An 18624-nucleotide genomic window follows, 5' to 3' on the forward strand; every position below is an offset into this window, starting at 1 on the left:
GTCTGATTCCAATCAATGCAAGTCATCAGAATCAGGTAATACACCAACTTATATTCTTGTCTTCGTGAAAGAAAGACATCTATATGTGTTACACATGCTTGTATTATCATTAAACACATTTAACTTGTTTACAAAAATGTCTCTTTCATAAATAAATACATATAAATGATATATATATAAATGAGGAAGATCCCCTCGAGTTGGTCAATTGAAAAGTAGCTCGCCTGCAGAAAAAGTGTGGGCACCCCTGCCCTAGGTGTTTGCACCCCAACTCTTATTGTTCCTCCTTAGCCACAGCCAGAAGCTGCCTTTTTCCGCCTCCTCCGCCAGCTCTTTCATGGCTTTCCGATGCCCAGCTCCTGTGCATCCAATGTCTCGGAGAAGGCGGGCAGTTGAGGAACCAACGAAGCCCCTACACCCCACTTCCACAGAAAGAGACCCATCTGGATTCATGAACTTAATTCTAAAAATGTCTTCACAAAAAAAGAAACATTTAACATCAATATTTATGGAACATGTCCACAAAAAGTCTAGCTGTCAACACTGAATATCTCTTTGTTGCATTTCTTTTCACAGTTCATGAAGTAACATTCATATTTTGTTGAAGTATTATTCAATAAATATATTTATAAAGGATTTTTGAATAGTTGCTATTTTTAGAATATTTAAAAAAAGTCTCACATACCCCTTGCTATACCTTCAAGTACCCCCAGGGGTACGTGTATCCCCATTTGAGAACCACTGGTATAGAACATTATCGAAGTACATCATATAACCATTCATGAACGACGTGGTTTTGAATACTATATAATATTGCTAATGTACTTTAGGGAGCTATTTATTTATAAAACAGTTTATTTAACAGGGACGGCGTGGCGCAGTGGTAGAGTGGCCGTGCGTAACCCCAGGGTCCCTGGTTCAATCCCCACCTAGTACCAACCTCGTCACGTCCGTTGTGTCCTGAGCAAGACACTTCACCCTTGCTCCTGATAGGTGCTGGTTAGTGCCTTGCATGGCAGCTCCCTCCATCAGTGTGTGAATGTGTGTGTGAATGGGTAAATGTGGAAGAAGTGTCAAAGCGCTTTGAGTACCTTGAAGGTAGAAAAGCGCTATACAAGTACAAACCGTTTATCATTTATTTAACTTTATAAGAAATGCAACTGGAGGGCAGTGTTGATACACCCTGGGACAAGTCGCCAATTAGGCCATATTATGTGCAGATTGGAGTGAGCAATTGAATTATGAGTATTTATATTATGTTTATTTCAAAATCAAATCAGACTTATCCTGAAGGCAGCCAGATATTTAGTGACTTTCCTGGTATACATGACATGTTTTATTAGCAACAAATGCACTCGAACTGCAGAACAATTCTAAAATATTTTTAGAAAGCCTCCACGGGCATCATGACAATTAGGTTATTATTGAATTATTTTAATGATGTCTGTTGATTTGTGTCCTGAATCAGTTGTGGCAAAATGGAGTGTACTAATTCAGTTTGAGGCCAGAACTAGACTTTGCTTCAGCTTGGGATGTGGTTACTTCATTTTAAGGTTATTGTGAACAAAATATTTACGGTCCTAATAATATTGACTTTTATTTATAATGCACTTAACATTGCGGGAATCTTAAAGTGCTACAGATAAGAAAAGAGACAATTAAAATTTGATTCAAATTATCTCGTTTTTGTTGAATGTGGTTAAAAACTACACACACTGACACCTTTACACCTTTAATTTTTTTCCTTTAAAAATACACAATAATATACTTACCTTGACACAAGAGACATTTAAGATTGTTATTTTAGTGTTTAAATATGTACATATTCTTTTGTTTTGAATTTGCTAAGGTTTTAGAGTGTTTTTAATGATAAAAGCAAAACCACGGTTGCATGTTTTCGGTTTATTGTGACTTCACTCGGGTTCACTTCCCATTGCTGACTAGTGTGTGTCATATGCCTTCTTGTATAGTTCTTTTACTGTGTTCTTAGAGTGCACAGCCTGTAGGCTCAATTTACACAATAAAATAACTGTTGCTCAGCCAACAATTTGTTTATGTAACTTTACATTGGGGTGTGTTTCTTTATGCATTTAAGACGACTAGTATTTAAACACAAAGTTGCTTCTCCGGTCTGAGTTTATCAATGTGCGGTGATTAACCACGATTTTACGATCATTTTAGTTTAAAATGGAAATATTAAACATTGAGAGTTTTAGAGAATATAATAGAATAGAAAGTACTTTATTGATCCCTGGGGGAAATTCAGCACTACAGTTCGCTCACAATATACAATAATAATAATAAATAATATAATTTATATCCTATATATATATGAACATATATTTTTATAAATATGAATATATAATATATCAGTAATATAAATACCTCTCATTAACCGGAGAACCGGTAATCCTCACCGTCAGCTATGCCCTCTCAGAGCTTTGTTTGCTTTAATGTCATTATAGTATGTTTTATGAGGCTGTTATAATCTCCACTCTACAAGCAAACATGATATGCACAAATTTAAGCACTGTATGTTCCAAAAGAAAATGTGAGGGAAGTATAAAATAAGACGGCAAATACAGACAAACAGGAACTCATCTTAACAGGAAAAACTCCCATTCAAGAAAACAAAAAGCAACGGTCAGAGTTTAAAATATTATTTTGGTATTTATTAAATACAAAACAGTCTCACATAAAGGGTATATTAACTCTGCCTCTCCAAATAAAATAGTGTACAGTTGTTATCAAAAGTTTACATACACTTGTAAAGAACATAATGTCTTGGTTTTGTGACATGGACTTGTTTCTTCAGCATTGTCAGGACTTTGGGAATGCCATTGTAAAACCTTAATTTTACCCGGATTTAGCCATTCCTTTACCACTTTTGACGTGTGTTTGGGTTCATTGTCGTGTTGGAACACCCAACTGCGCCCAAGACCCAACCTCCGGGCTGATAATTGTAGCTTGTCCTAAAGAATTTGGAGGTAATCCTCCTTTTTCATTGTCCCATTTAAAGCACCAGTTCCACAGGCCCAGAGCATAATACTACCACCACCATGCTTGACGATGGACATGGTGTTCCTGGAATTAAAGGCCTCACCTTAATTTGGCTGCAGTGGAACAACCCACTCTATGTTCCGAATAAATGAAAAGAAAGTTGCTTTAGCTGTCGTGAAAGGACCTGATTCTGAACAAACCTTGAATGCATTCTCGCGTGCAACACTTGTCAATAGCCTATTATTTACACACTATGTATCAATTTAGATAAAGTATGACTTGTTTCCATGTAAATCCCCTTATTTTTAAGTTTGTGGCAGATTTTACCTTGCCGTGGTGCCGTGCCACAATTAATGTTGGGGGGGGGATCCTGGTTTCTTTTATAAAAGACAATGGTTAATATACAGGATCTAAATGGCGCGAAGAGGTCACCTTACATCGTCGTTCTTTGACACGGGTACACTGTTTGTGTTGTGGTTTGTCAAAAAGACCGTACCTCAATACCAGACTTCCAAAGCTGTTAACCAAGGGAGAGACTTTACCTCCCCCTCGTAAGCCTTAAAGGCCTACTGAAATGAGATTTTCTTATTTAAACGGGAATAGCAGGTCCTTTCTATGTGTCATACTTGATCATTTCGCGATATTGCCATATTTTTGCTGAAAGGATTTGGTAGAGAACATCGACGATAAAGTTCGCAACTTTTGGTTGCTAATAGAAAAGCCTTGCCTGTACCGGAAGTAGCTGACGATGTGTGCGTTACGTCACGGGTTGCAGGGCTCCACACATATTCACATTGTTTTTAATGGGAGCCACCAGCAGTAAGAGCAATTCGGACCGAGAAAGCGACAATTTCCCCATTTAATATGAGCGAGGATGAAAGATTTGTGAATTAGGATATTGATAGTGAAGGGCTAGGAAAAAAAAAAAAAGCTCCAGGCGGCGGCAGTGTGAGCGTTTCTGATGTAATTAGACACATTTACTAGGATATTTCTGGAAGATCCCTTATCTGCTTATTGTTTTAAGTGTTTTAGTGCGTTTTTAAAGATTGTAAAGACATACCTCGAGGTCGGATGGTTGCGGTGAACACGAAGTGTCTCAGAGAAAAGCCGAGGAGCCAAGCTCACAGCTGCCTTTTAAACAGCTGCTGCAGGACGACGAATAATCCAATGATTTCTCCGGTAAGATACATATATATCACAATTTCCCCATCCAAAAACATGCTGGTTGACGTAGAGAAAACATGTTCGCTTGACCGCTCTGCTTCACAACAAACAAAGAAACACCGGCTGTGTCTCGGTGCTCAAGACAGCTGCAATCCACCGCTTTCCACCAACAGCATTGTTTTTTATAGTCTCTATTATTAAACGAACAAATTACAAAAGAGTCAGCAACAAAGATGTCCAAAATACTGTGTAATTATGCGGTTAAAGCAGACGACTTTTAGCCGCGAGTGGTGCAGCGCTAATATTTCAGTCCGTGACGTCACGCGTACGCGTCATCGTTCTGCGACGTTTTCACCAAGAAACTCGCGGGAAATTTAAAATTGCAATTTAGTAAACTAAAAAAGCCGTATTGTCATGTGTTCCAATGTTAATATTTCACCATTGATATATAAACTATCAGACTGCGTGGTCGGTAGTTGTTTGTTTCAGTAGGCCTTTAATACACGTGCATGGAGTTGGCGACTTGTCCAGGGTGTACACCGCCTTCCGCCCAATTGTAGCTGAGATAGCCGCCAGCGACCCCAATAGGGAATAAGCGGTAGAAAATGGATGGATGGATGGAAACAGATATTCAAGAAGATTCAGAGTGAGTTCCTCCAATGCAAACCTATCTACCAGACTGACATTTTTGGCATTTTTTAGGCAACTAAACCTCAATTGTGCTTTCATTCACTTGCAAATTGAACTTTGACTTTTGTTGTTGTTCTATTATCCAAAGGAATCCTATAAACAAGCAATTTGACTTTGTTGTATAACATATTTTGGCCCATTCTTAATTTTTATTGCCTACTACGTATTGTTTCATTATTCTGCCAAAAGTAATTATTTTGGAAAAAGAGTTCAACAGAGAATTAAGATGTTGGTGTGGTTGCAAAAGGGCTTGTTGTTGACAGCTTGCATCCAAATGTAATATGGAAGTGAGTGCTGGTGTTGCATAAAGGTCCTTTTGTTTCTTCTTGACCGTTCCCAGGCTGTCTGAGATCACGCTAAGAGTGACTCAAATTGGAGTCTCTTACTTGTCTCTGCCCGTCTATCTTTCACAACAAACTTTTTGAATATGTTTGAAAATGTTTCAAATTTTTATATTTGTCCGTTTAAAATAAACTGTATACATGTATGTGGATGTTATATATGGTATGGACTATAATAAATACTGTATGGACCTGAGTATAAAACAGTCGCCTTCTATTCGAGATTAGAAGTTAATTAATGTACACTAACAAACAGACTGTTGCCGATTGCCGCCCACCGGTTTGTATTAATTAATACAACTAAATAGTAATACATATTGATGCATAACCTTTGTTGATAATCTATCGCTCTCCGTTAAAACAAACCTACCATAACATGCTTTTATCTTAGCTTAGCAGGTTAACCCAATTACTTGGGGGTACGATCTGTACTTTGGAAACCTTTGCTTAACTCCAAGTCAACCATGATAATGACTGAATCCTTCAGAACTACCGAAACTACAACCCATGACTGGGAATTCAATTGCTGACAGACACAGACACAATTGCTGCACTGTGACTCGAGTGAAAATAAGTATTTATCGTCCCATTTGTTGGGTATTATACTTAGCTCTTACTGTCGTTTATCATGTTTCTTCCCAGAGGGAAGTGTGTTTGCATGACATATGACTGCAGTAAATAAGAGATCAAATATGCTGGAGTTTTGATTGATGTTTGGTTGTTCCAGTCTTAACATGTAAGAGGAGTCTTTGCCAGCTAATGCAACAGCTTGTCACGTGTCATACTATGCAAAGCCCACCTGCTTGCAATTGTTTTTGTGTATTCGAAGATTACATTTCCAATGTCCAAAGAAAGCCGACACGTCTATATCTATTTTAACAAAGAATGAACAATGATTTAGACCAGGGGTGTACAAACTCTTTGACTCGGGGGCCACATTGGTCAGATGTTTACATACACTTGCTAAGGACATAATGTAATGGCTGTCTTGAGTTTCCAATCATTTCTACAACTCCCAATTTTTGTGATAGAGTGATTGGAGAACATACTTGTTGGTCACAAAAAACATTCATGAAGTTTGGTTGTTTTATGAATTTATTATGGGTCTACTGAAAATGTGACAAAATCTGCTGGGTCAAAAGTATACATACATCAATGGTAATATTTGCTTACATGTCCCTAGGAAAGTTTCACTGCAATAAGGCGCTTTTGGTAGCCATCCACAAGCTTCTGGACATTTCTGGTAGAGTTTTTGATAACAATTTAGATAACAAATTTTCCTTGACAATACATTTACCAAGAAATTATTACTGATTTTATGACACCAAATCAACCATTAATTCAATGATTATACATATTGCACGTATATCCTTTCAAATGCAAAAAAATTGTATTTCTTGTGTATTTTAGCGTTGTAATTTAAATTAAAACGTTTAAATCCCTAAGTTAAATATAACAAACAATAACAAAATGTATTTTGTTGGCAAAATTTCGCACTGGAAAAACTATACGTTTCGGCGTGGCAAAGTTGGGAGAGTGGCCGTGCTAGTTACTGGTTACTGGTTCAATCCCCACCTTCTACCATCCTAGTTGTGTCCTTGAGCAAGACACTTCACCCTTGCTCCTGACGGGTCCTGGTTAGCGCCTTGCATGGCAGCTCCCGTCATCAGTGTGTGAATGTGGAAATACTGTCAAAGCGCTTTGGGCTCCCTAAAAAGGGGTAGAAAAGAAAAGCGCTATACAAGTACAACCATTTACCATTTATTTATTTTTTCTATACAACTAAAAGCAATACCATATTTTTAGGGGATGCAGGGGCTCAAACATACACAACCAAAACAATAAATGAACTAGCTAAATTGAGTGTTTGATTGATTGATTGATACTTTTATTAGTAGATTGCACAGTACAGTACATATTCCGTACAATTGACCACTAAATGGTAACACCCCAATAAGTTTTTCAACTTGTTTAAGTCGGGGTCCACGTTAATCAATTCGAAGTGCAACTTTGTTGACAAACAAAGTTGCACTTCGATATTGGACATGTCGGCAGAGAATGAGTTGTACTTTACTTAACTGACAACCAAGTTAGGACCTTCTTAAACAAAAGTGTATAGTAGCATTATAAACATCCATCCATCCATTTTCTACCGCTTATTCCCACAGTTTAAAAATATGTATCAAGGCAAATGGGGGAATTGGTGCACTTTGAGTGACTAGTAAAACACAAAGGAAATATTTTTCAAAAACCCAACCATGGCCTCGACCTAGAAGAACAAACCAACCTTTAAGCGTCTTTAGTGAAATGTTTGCCATCCGTGTTCTCCAGAGGTGCCTGGAGACTGAATTGGTTGGTGTCTCCAAGGGAGTCCTCCAGGCAGGAAGGACACCGTGTGAGAGAGAGAGACACTGCCTCCACCCCCAGCACTGCCACCATGGCTCGGGAGCAGCCCAGCATGGGGGATCTGCTCCCTCTCCTGGAGACAGCAGACCTCCACCAGCTTGAAGAGATCAGGGGCCTTATTAATGAACAGCTCAGCACTGGTAGTGTCAAGTTTTACATGTTTTTTTTTTTTTGTCTGCTTCAATGTTTGTGTCAGAATGTAACATCTGTGGGTCATATTTTTGCAGAACGGGGGTCTGTGCTGCTCAACGGGCTGGTGGATTACTTTCTGGAAACAAACTCTCCCGAGGCCATGCATATCCTCTGCTCGGTCAGGGAGCCACATGACAAGGTGAGATAAAAAGCTGGAAGATGTTGCATGGAAAAACATTTTACATAACTATAATAATGTAATAATATCCAGTATATACAGTACAGGCCAAAGGTCTGGACACACCTTCTCATTTCAATGCGTTTTCTTTATTTTCATGACTACTGGGAGATTCACTGAAGGCATCAAAACAATGACGCCTCTGAAATGAAAACCATTTCGGGTGACTACCTCTTGAAGCTCATCGAGAGAATGCCAAGAGTGTGCAAAACAGTAATCACAGCAAAGGGTGGCCATTTTGAAGAAACTATTATTTAAAACACGTTTTCAGTTATTTCACCTTAACTCCACATGTGTTCATTCATAGTTTTGATGCCTTCAGTGACAATCTACAATGTAAATAGTCATGAAAATAAAGTAAACCCATTGAATGAGAAGGTGTGTCCAAACTTGTGGCCTGTACTGTGTATCTTAAAAGGCAATGTGATTTAAATAGATTATCTTTTAGAAAGTAACATGATAAAACACAAACCTATAGATCAGGGGTAGGGAACCTATGGCTCTAGAGCCAGATGTGGCTCTTTTGATGACCGCATCTGGCTCTCAGATAAATCTTAGCTGACATTGCTTAACACGATAAGTATTGAATAATTCAGCTGGTAATCACAGTGTTAAAAATAACGTTCAAATTATAATCATGCATTTTAATCCAACCATCCATTTTCTATCGCACCTGTTCAAGAAGTGGCATTAATGGTAAGAAGTATTATATTTATTATTGGTTAGCTTTAGAATAACAATGTTATTAAAAAGAATAAGATACTTTTTATACTCTAAAAATGTTGGTCTTACTTAAAAATGCACACATTTAGTTGTATTCAATGTTAAAAAATATGAAATGGCTCTCACGGAAATTCTTTTTGAAATATCTGGCTTTCATGGCTCTCTCAGCCAAAAAGGTTCCCGACCCCTGCTATAGATAACGACTTGAGAAAATAATACAAACATATGAGACAAAGGCTGGTACTGACTGAGAATAGGCCTGGACTATATTGCTTAAAAAATATATTTTTTCGATATTTTTCCCTACTTTTTTAAAGAAACCATTGAATACAAATGACAGAAATAATTCAAAAACAAGTTTTTTCTTTTATTTGATCAAAAACTAGTAGTTTGAAATGACACTGCGTCTTTCTCTCAGAAAATTTTTTGTTTGAATAATGTATTTTTAGACTAGATTTGTACTTTTTGTGTAACAATTTTCAAAGAACTAAATTACTTCGATGCAATACTTCTGTCTTGAATAAAATACTTCTGTAAACAAAGTGTAGCATTGCACATTGCATGCAAATAAATACAAACCTCCAACATTGAGATTAAAAATGTGAAAAAGTAAAACTTCTGTTTTAAATAAAATAATTCTGTAAATAAACATGAAGTATTCTTAATTGAGAAAGCTATGTAATAGTTTTAGTAAGTGAATAAAGGCAGGCTTTTTCATTCACGCATCTTGGCGGGCGCGCAGAGTGACTGCTTTAGTGATCACAACGTGCATTGTGCTTCTTTCTTATCATACACAGCATTATCATACGTACCTTGTGTAAATGCTTCCACCGTAATAAAATGCATTTTACCCAGAGTCTGTTTGTTGCGGTTTTGTTTGGCTCGTTGATTTGTGTTTCCCGCCCTTGACTGGATGCTTTGGTTTTGGATACTGAAATAGGTTTGTTGTGCTGCTGTCATTTTTAAACAAACCTTGCTCTCTGCAGTCATTTGTTCCACGTGTGTTGCCGCAAAACCAAAGTACAGACAATACTTTTTTTTTCCTTTCGAATAAACATCTCACTCTTGTCAGCGTTAGAATTAGCCATGTTTTGGATCTTGGCTAAGGAAGTAAGGGGCAGAGGTGGATAGTAAAGCGCTACATTTACTCAGTTACATCTATTTGAGTAATTTTTGGGATAAATTGTACTTCTAAGAGTAGTTTTAATGCAACTTACTTTTGCTTGAGTATATTTATAGAGAAGAAACGCTACTTTTACTCTACTCCATTTATCTACATTCAGCTCGCTACTCGTTACTGATTTTTATCGATCTGTTAATGCACGCTTTGTTTTGTTTTGTCAGACAGACTTTCAAAGTAGGATCCATCACATGCCTGCGTTTCACCAATCAAATGCAGTCTGGTGATGTTTGACTCCGTTTCACTAATCAAACAGAGCCAGGCGGTCACATGATTAACTGCACACTTTTTATTTTTTATAAACCTTTATTTATAAATTTCAACATTTACAAACATTTGAAAATAATGATCAAAGTAAGTACAAAAACAGTATAAAAACCGTACAAAACAGCGGCAGGGGGTTGTAAATACAAAGTAACTAAAATAGAATGCAAAAAATATATATATATAAAATAAACGAAGTGCAAAGCCATAGGCTCACGCAATCTCAGTAAATAAGTTAAATTTGGAACACATCATCATTTTCACAGCTTTTTGGTTGTTAGAGGTAGAGTCTTTTAATGTAGAGTTCTAAATCTTTTTTAAAGGCACAAAAAACAGGTTGGGTATTGAGAAATTTACATTTATGAATATACAACTTAGCCAATAGTATAATGAGCTTGCAAAGGTAAAATTCATTTTCAAATTTGTTTTCAATACAGTGTAAAACCAAATAAATATTATTTAATGTATGTTATGGTTTTAGTTGCTAAAGAGATATTACTGGCTCTGAATTTGTTCATTGCTATTTTTATGTTTTTTTGCATTACTTGTTGCCGTCATCATTAAACAGGTTACTCATCAGTTACTCAGTACTTGAGTAGTTTTTTCACAGCATACTTTTTACTTTTACTCAAGTAAATATTTGGGTGACTACTCCATACTTTTACTTGAGTAATACATCTCTAAAGTAACAGTACTCTTACTTGAGTGCAATATCTGGCTACTCTACCCACCTCTGGTAAGGGGGCATGCAAGGGCTATGGAAGTTCATGAGGGCAAAAAGTATAAAGGTTTATTTGAGATAGGGACAGATACAGAAACATAGACATCTGAGACAGTTATCCAATGTATGCATCATAGTGTTTGTAGCCAAAGCTAATTTACAACACTTGTCCCCAACAACAACACAGATCTAGCATCACTAAAATAGGAAAATAAAAGGGAGGCAATGAGGAGTCAATAATAATAATAATAGTAATAATACAGACAAATTGCAAACTACATAAAAGCCAGTAATAATGATATTAACACATAAAAAGTGCAAACTGGATAAGAACCAATTAGTAAAATGTGTAAAAACTAAACATGGGAACACGATTGTTGCTCATCTCGCCACAATTTTGTTTGTTTTTTGAAAGTGACAAGTGCAGGTATACATTTTAAAATGTCAGGTTGAGAGTTCCATAGTTGTGGTCCTTTTTATTGAAAAGGCAGTCTGGGCAAAAGATGTTCTATGGAATGGAACGCAACAGTTGCCTTGTGACGTTGCTTGGGTGGTAGATCTGGTACCACTTTGCAGTCTTGTAATTGCCTTGTTGAGTAATTGGGGAGCAGAGTTATTTAAGCATTTAAAAAACAGTTTGACTATGTGTAACAAAAATGTAATTAGTAAAACTTAAAATATTGTATTTGCTTAAAATGTGGCAACGCTGAAATCGTATACTCTTCTTGTCTAGGACTTTCAAGGCGTGGTTATAAAGACAGTCAATGATCTTGATTGGTGTGCCTTGGACTGTGTAGTTAAGCCATAAGATTTGTCTTATGAATCAAAGAATGAAAGCATACCGAAGCCAAAAAAATTTTTTATACATTTTCTCCAACAAAATAACTTTAATGTATCAAAAAAATCGATATATCGCCCAGGCCTAAGAGAGTATAAACAATGTTGGCTAACCCCTTTGGTCTCTCACTACCTGCTTCCACAGCACCTTCTGGACAAAATGAACGAGTGTATGACCAAGCAGTCCTGCCGGCTGCCCACCCTCACAATGTTAGGGCACGTCATCCGCAAGCAGCCTTCCTGGATCCACAAGATTGCTCGATATCCTCTTCTACTCTCTCTGCTCAAATGCCTGAAGGTAATAATGCGGTTATGTCACGAATGTACAAATAACACTGTTCTTGTACGCTGATGGTTTTGTAACCTCTTTCAGGCTTTTGTAAGTCTACAATTTTGTCCCTGAGGTTCTTTGTTAACGCCGTAGTGGTGGAGTGGTTTGAATACAAGAGATTGATTTTAATTCTGTGTCTTATCAACATACTACATAATTGACCACATTTGTCAGCATAGAAATAAAAAAAAAAGGTTGTTTCTATGAATAATTGTTCATGTCAGTGGTGTCTAAACTTTTTCAATTAAGGGCTGCATACTGAGTGTGGAAGCCTTTTTCTTTGCATGTCAGGTTTTTGGTATTAACATTTAAACTTTAATCGTTACATTACATCTGTTTGCTCTTTTACTCAACTTTGTTATTTTTATTTTTTATTAGTATTTTTAGAATGAGCCACAGGTTGTTAGCAAAACTAGCTGTAAATGACCCCTGGACCCCATTTGGGCGGTATAGCTCGGTTGGTAGAGTGGCCGTGCCAGCAACTTGAGGGCTGCAGGCTCGATTCCCGCTTCCGCCATCCTAGTCACTGCCGTTGTGTCCTTCGGCAAGACACTTTACCCACGTGCTCCCAGTGCCACCCACAGTGGTTTAAATGTAACTTAGATATTGGGTTTCACTATGTAAAGCGCTTTGAGTCACTAAAGAAAAGCGCTATATAAATATAATTCACTAATTCACATTTGGACACCACTGGTTTGTCAACTTGTTGTAATACTGTTACCGGTCTCATTATTGCTAATCATCATGAAGCAAATACTGTCTAGTTATGTAACATTAAAACATGCACACAGGGACTTCCTGTTCAGTGCAAAGTATGTTGAAAATAAAAGCATGGTAATATTATCCTAGATTCTACCAAAGCAACTAACAACATGCACCAATTTGTTTTTTTAGGTTAAAAAATCATTAAACATCCTTATAAAGAATCTTTGAAGTCTTTCATTTTTCTCTGGCAAAAGTCACAAGTAATAATAATAATAATAATTAGGGCTGTGAATCTTTGGGTGTCCCACGATTCGATTCAATATCGATTCTTGGGGTCAGGATTCGATAATGTATCGATGTATCGATTTTTTTTTTTTTTTCTATTCAATTCGATTCTCGATTCAAAAACGATTTTTTTCCCCCCCGATTTTAAAAGGATTCTGTATTCATTCAATACATAGGATTTCAGCAGGATCTACCCCAGTCTGCTGACATGCAAGCAGAATAGTAGATTTTTGTAAAAAGCTTTTATAATTGTAAAGGACAATGTTTTATCAACTGATTGCAATAATGTAAATTTGTTTTAACTATTAAACGAACCAAAAATTACTTATTTTATCTTTGTGAAAATATTGGACACGGTGTGTTGTCAAGCTTATGAGATGCGATGCAAGTGTAAGCCACTGTGACACTTTTTTTTTATTTTTATAAATGTCTAATGATAATGTAAATGAGGGATTTTTAATCACTGCTATGCTGAAATTATAACTAATATTGATACTGTTGTTGATGATAATACTTTTGGTTTATTCTGTGTCGTGTTTGTGTCTCCTCTCAATTGCTCTGTTTATTGCAGTTCTGAGTGTTGCTGGATCAGGTTTGGTTTTGGAATTGGATTGCATTGTTATGGTATTGCTGTGTAGTGGTTTGTTGGATTGATTAAAAAAAACAAACTTTTTTTTAAATAAAAAAAAAAAATCAATTTTTTTTAAGAAATAGGATCCATTCTGAATCACACAACATAGATGATTGTATTCGTATTCGAATCGATTTTTTCCCCACACCCCTAATAATGATACATTTGATTTAGTATAGGGCTTTTCAGAGTACTCAAAGACGCTTAAAAAAAGTATGTAAAAGTGCAATCAATATCTAGTTTCAATTCAATTTCATTCTTTGACAACCACCAACGGGTTCGCCCTGTACAGTATTTCACTTAATTAAAATGCATGTTAGTTTATGACAACATGTAATGTTTATTCTGAGTTTCTATTCTCTCTGTTTAAATAATCCTACCATGAAAATGAGTAACTGTCCATGTGCTTGTAAGAGGGTACACTCCTCCGTTTTTTGTTTTTTTTGGCAGATGGATACAGACGTTGTGGTGCTGATTACCGGGGTGTTGGTGCTGATCACACTACTTCCCATGATTCCTCAAGCAGGGAAACAACACCTGTGGGAGTATTTTGACATTTTTGGTCGCCTGGCATCTTGGAACCTAAAGAATCCCGGTGAGCTATGCGTACTGTGCCTTCCAAAACAGCATATCAATGGTGTTCATAATACTGTTGGTCTCCCGAAGTGAACTGGGATAGTCTCGTAACAATTTGACAGAATGAATGAAAACCGGGTTGAATCTAATGAATCTGTAATGTATCCATTTAGGGCACATTTCAGAGGTTTACTTGATCCACCTTCACGCTAGCGTCTACTCCCTCTTCCACCGTCTGTATGGCATGTATCCTTGCAACTTCGTTTCCTACCTGCGCTCTCACTACAGCATGAAGGAAAATGTGGAAACCTTTGAGGAGGTGGTCAAGGTGAAGTGCCATTGTAATCAAAGTCATCAATAGAGTATTGATAATAACTTTGCTTTGAACCTATCCTCAGCCAATGCTCGAACACGTCCGTATCCACCCTGAATTGGTGACAGGAACCAAGGATTACGAGCTTGACCCAACCAGGCGAGTGTTGTATAATCAGCAAGACTTTGCAATGCATGTGCGTTGTATCTATCTGTAGAACTTAATGGTCTATGTTTTGCTGCAGGTGGAAGAAGTATGAAATCCACGATATTGTCATCGAATGTGCCAAAGTATCTCTCGACCCAAAGGAGGCCTCTTGTGAAGAAGGATATGCCACCATGCCTGAGAACTTTTACCCTCACATCCATCTGCGACCACAGGATTGCACTTCCAGCCCATACACAGACCTCCACAGCAGCTTTGGTTAGTTTAAACAAAGGGAGTATACTTCCTTGGTCTTGAGCACACACTGTGATGAATGGTACGGCTGTCCTGATCTGATATAGATTTCGACAGTCTTATAAAGCAGTAGCATACTAGACAGTAGCTAGTAAAAAAACTGGCCCCATCATTCAATTTACTGCGACATGAGCGACTTCACAAATTACGGTGGCCACTAGGTGTCGCCAAAAAAGAAATCAATACTTGACTTCAACTTGAAGACCGCATACGTCCATTCTCGACGGTTGATCAAATGTGGTTGTGTTTTTCATATCTAACATTGTTCTCTGTTTGAATCATTTAACCTGATCTAACCTTTTCTAACATTCCACATTACAAAGTATTAAAAGTACCGTATTTTCCAGGCCATAGGGCGCATAAGATTACAATGATTTTTTTCCAAATGTAAAAGACTTCCTTGTGGTTTAAATAACATGTAATGGTGGTTCTTTGGTCAAAATGTTGCATAGATGATGTTTTACACATCATCTTCAAGTTGCTTTCTGACGGTCTTTTCAGGATGCGCTGTTTAGTGGGCGGTCTTATTTACGTGGCTCACCTTCGACAGCGTCTTCTCCCCGTCATCTTTTGTTGTAGCGGTGTAGCGTGCAAGGATGGGAGTGGAAGAAGTGTCAAACGATGGTGCTGACTGTTTTAATGACATTCAGACTTTACCTAAATCAATAACAGAGCAGCATCTCCTCATCCGTGGCTCACGGGTACAATAAAAACACCGGAAAACTGACCAGTGAAAAACTGTCCGATCGGAACTCTCTTGGGTCAATAATGTAAACTCACCACACCGGTATGTTTTATCACTTTCATGGTGAGTTTACTGACAGATATATAAGTAGGAACTTTACACTACTTCATATTAGAAATGGCAACTGCGGAGGATGAATGTCACATAAGAAGATAGAGAAAAAGAACAAGCTTATCGACTACAGTGTAGTCACAGGCTACAAAGGCGGACTCGCACAAATTTTCAGGACTTGCCAGATAATGTCTTATCATAGCTTACCAAAGACGTAGTAAAAAAATGTTGATAGATGTTTGAGTGCCGTGTGTAATGTTCTATATTTTCAATGGAACATATAAAATGTTGGCGTTTACTTGAGTCATATTGCAGTCTACACGTATCTCTTGTGTGTGACTGCCATCGACTGGTCACACTTATCATTTCACAATGTACCAAAAAAAACAGCTTTGAGGTCGGTAAGCACAACCAAAATTATTCCGTACATTAGGCGCACCGGGTTATAAGGAGCGCTGTCAAGTTATGAGAAAATTAAAGGATTTTAAGTGTGCCTTATAGTCCGAAGAATACGGTATGAATGAGTCCTGCTAATGACGAATTGAATCAATATCGGTGTTGGCCATTATTAATTTGTATCATAAATGAAAAATACTTTCTATTAATGGACCACTTATGAATATATATTACCAGGCAAGGGTTAAAACTCCTTTACTAAAAACAGACAGGTGATTATTATAGTTGTAAATCAAAATAATATTATGGAATGTTATTGTAAAACGGTATTGTTTGTCATTTCTGTCATTTATAGAGCACAAATACCGTATTTCTTTGAATTGCTGCAGGGCATATAGTATGTGCCTGCCTTGAATTACTGCTGGGTCAAACTCGCTTACCAAAATAATTAGCGCATTCTTAGTATTACCGCCTGGTCAAACTCGTGACGTCACGAGTGACACCTGTCATCATTTTCAAAATGGAAGAGGCTGATTTCAATACCGGTAATTTGAAATCGCATTAAGGGAAGAAGATTAAGAGCTATTCTGTAGGATTTAAGGTCCAAGCTTACATCACACTCACATTTTTACTGAATGCCTTTGGTAAGTGCCGGAGGGGGAAAAGGTTTTAAAATAATTAGCACATGCTTACTTTTACCGCATGCCTTTGGTAAGCGCAGGAGTGAGAAGAGGTTTAAATTAATTCAAGGAATGGTATTTGCTGAAATTAATTTAAAATTGCTTTTTCAGTAGTGTCCTTATGCTTTGAATAGAAAACAATGAGTTGTACCTGGTCATGGGAAACATCACTGAGATCCGACCCTTTGGCTTTTTGACAACAGGAAGCTCCTCATCGACCCCGTTCTCCACTCCACGGCAACCCCTGTCTTTGCCCCCCTTCTCAGGGACACAGCCGACCAGTCGTAGCCCCCCGACCTCCAAACGTCAGGTAACATTTTGAACTTGCCTAAAATATCTATAGACATTTTTAAATTTATTTTTTTACATACCGTAAATGCAAAAGCGAATGATCCGTTTTGTTAGGTCCAAAAAATAAACAAATGGGTAAGGGATGTTGTTTTGTATTTCATGAATCATAAACTATGACATATATTAATAATTTGGAGTGTCCAGATCGGATATAAAACAAGTATCGTATTATATCGGCTTGCATCTAAAATCTATATAAGTGCTCGGATACAACCAGTCCTGCAACGCATATACGTGTTCAGAACTTGACAGCCAGTTAGCATCTAAATATCCTCCAATTAGCAAACAATGTTGGTCTTCTCTTGTGTTTTAGTTAAGTCATTTACAAATGTTTACCATAGTAGGCCATAAACCACAGGTGTCAAACTCAAGGCCCGGGGGCTAGATGTGGCCCGCCACTTCATTTTATTTGGCCCTGGAAAGCCTGCAAATATGTATAAATAAAAGTACTGTAACTTTTTTTTTTACTAAATTTATTCTTTCTTTCTATTTTGGAAGAAAAAAAATATGTATTCCATGTAATAGCAAATTATGTAACTTAAATATTGTCTAAATATGCAAAAATGTATTAAACGTTGAAACCATTTTTTAAATAGAAATAAATACGAACAAATAAAAATAATTTTGGAGCAAATCATCCTTTAAATTGTGCAATGTCAAACTAGCGATAGATTTCATGGTCAAATTGTTAAATTTACTGTGGTTTTTACAGCATTTTTCTCTAGATGACAAAAACAGTACTTTTTTTACTGTAAAACTGGTGTTGTCTTGGCATTTACAGTAATACACTGAAAAAGCTGCACTTGTTGATTTGTGGTTAAAAAAAAAAAACACCAAAAAACCGGCTGCTCAGTTGCCAGAATTTTACTGTAAAATTGCAGTTTTTTTTTTTTAAATTTACAGTAAAAAAAACAATGTACATTTTACAGCAACATTCTGGCAACTGAGCTGCTTTTTTTTTTAACCATAGAAACATCAGTACTGTTTCATTTACAGTAATATACCTTACCTTATGTACCTTACCATATTTTTTTACATTATAGTTTAAAAAATAAAACTACTTATAAAATGCATTAAAAATTGTATAATGATAGTATTCACTGTTAGAAGCGACCCTCTGGGGCCAAACATAACTGCGATGTGGCCCTCAATGAAAATTACTTTGACAGCTCCTCTATATTGCTGAATTTCCCCCAGGGATCAATAAAGTACTTTCTATTCTATTGTATTCTATACACTAATAGAAGCTAGCAGCTAAAAAGCACACAAGTTAGACATAAGTAGTATGTGTCTTTAATTGAATAATATTGCCGTCTAAACAATACCGCATCTAGACATATTTCAATACAAGTATTATAATTGCATATTACTCACAGATACAAAGTCTTAAAGACATATGCTTATT

General features: G+C 36.9%; 1 protein-coding gene across 1 annotated transcript in view; it reads left to right on the forward strand.

Moving 5' to 3' along the window:
• Positions 1–18624, forward strand: part of tsc1b (TSC complex subunit 1b) — a 51671-nt gene that overhangs the window by 4179 nt on the left and 28868 nt on the right. The window contains exons 2-9 of the mRNA XM_061877046.1: positions 7527–7741; positions 7829–7932; positions 11842–11994; positions 14099–14243; positions 14398–14552; positions 14623–14696; positions 14782–14960; positions 17072–17178. Of these exons, the coding sequence (XP_061733030.1) occupies positions 7633–7741; positions 7829–7932; positions 11842–11994; positions 14099–14243; positions 14398–14552; positions 14623–14696; positions 14782–14960; positions 17072–17178 (1026 nt within the window). The 5' untranslated portion in view covers positions 7527–7632. The remainder of the gene's footprint in view (positions 1–7526; positions 7742–7828; positions 7933–11841; positions 11995–14098; positions 14244–14397; positions 14553–14622; positions 14697–14781; positions 14961–17071; positions 17179–18624) is intronic.

The sequence above is a fragment of the Nerophis ophidion genome, linkage group LG17 (assembly GCF_033978795.1).
Source record: "Nerophis ophidion isolate RoL-2023_Sa linkage group LG17, RoL_Noph_v1.0, whole genome shotgun sequence".
Classification (NCBI taxonomy): Eukaryota; Metazoa; Chordata; class Actinopteri; order Syngnathiformes; family Syngnathidae; genus Nerophis; species Nerophis ophidion.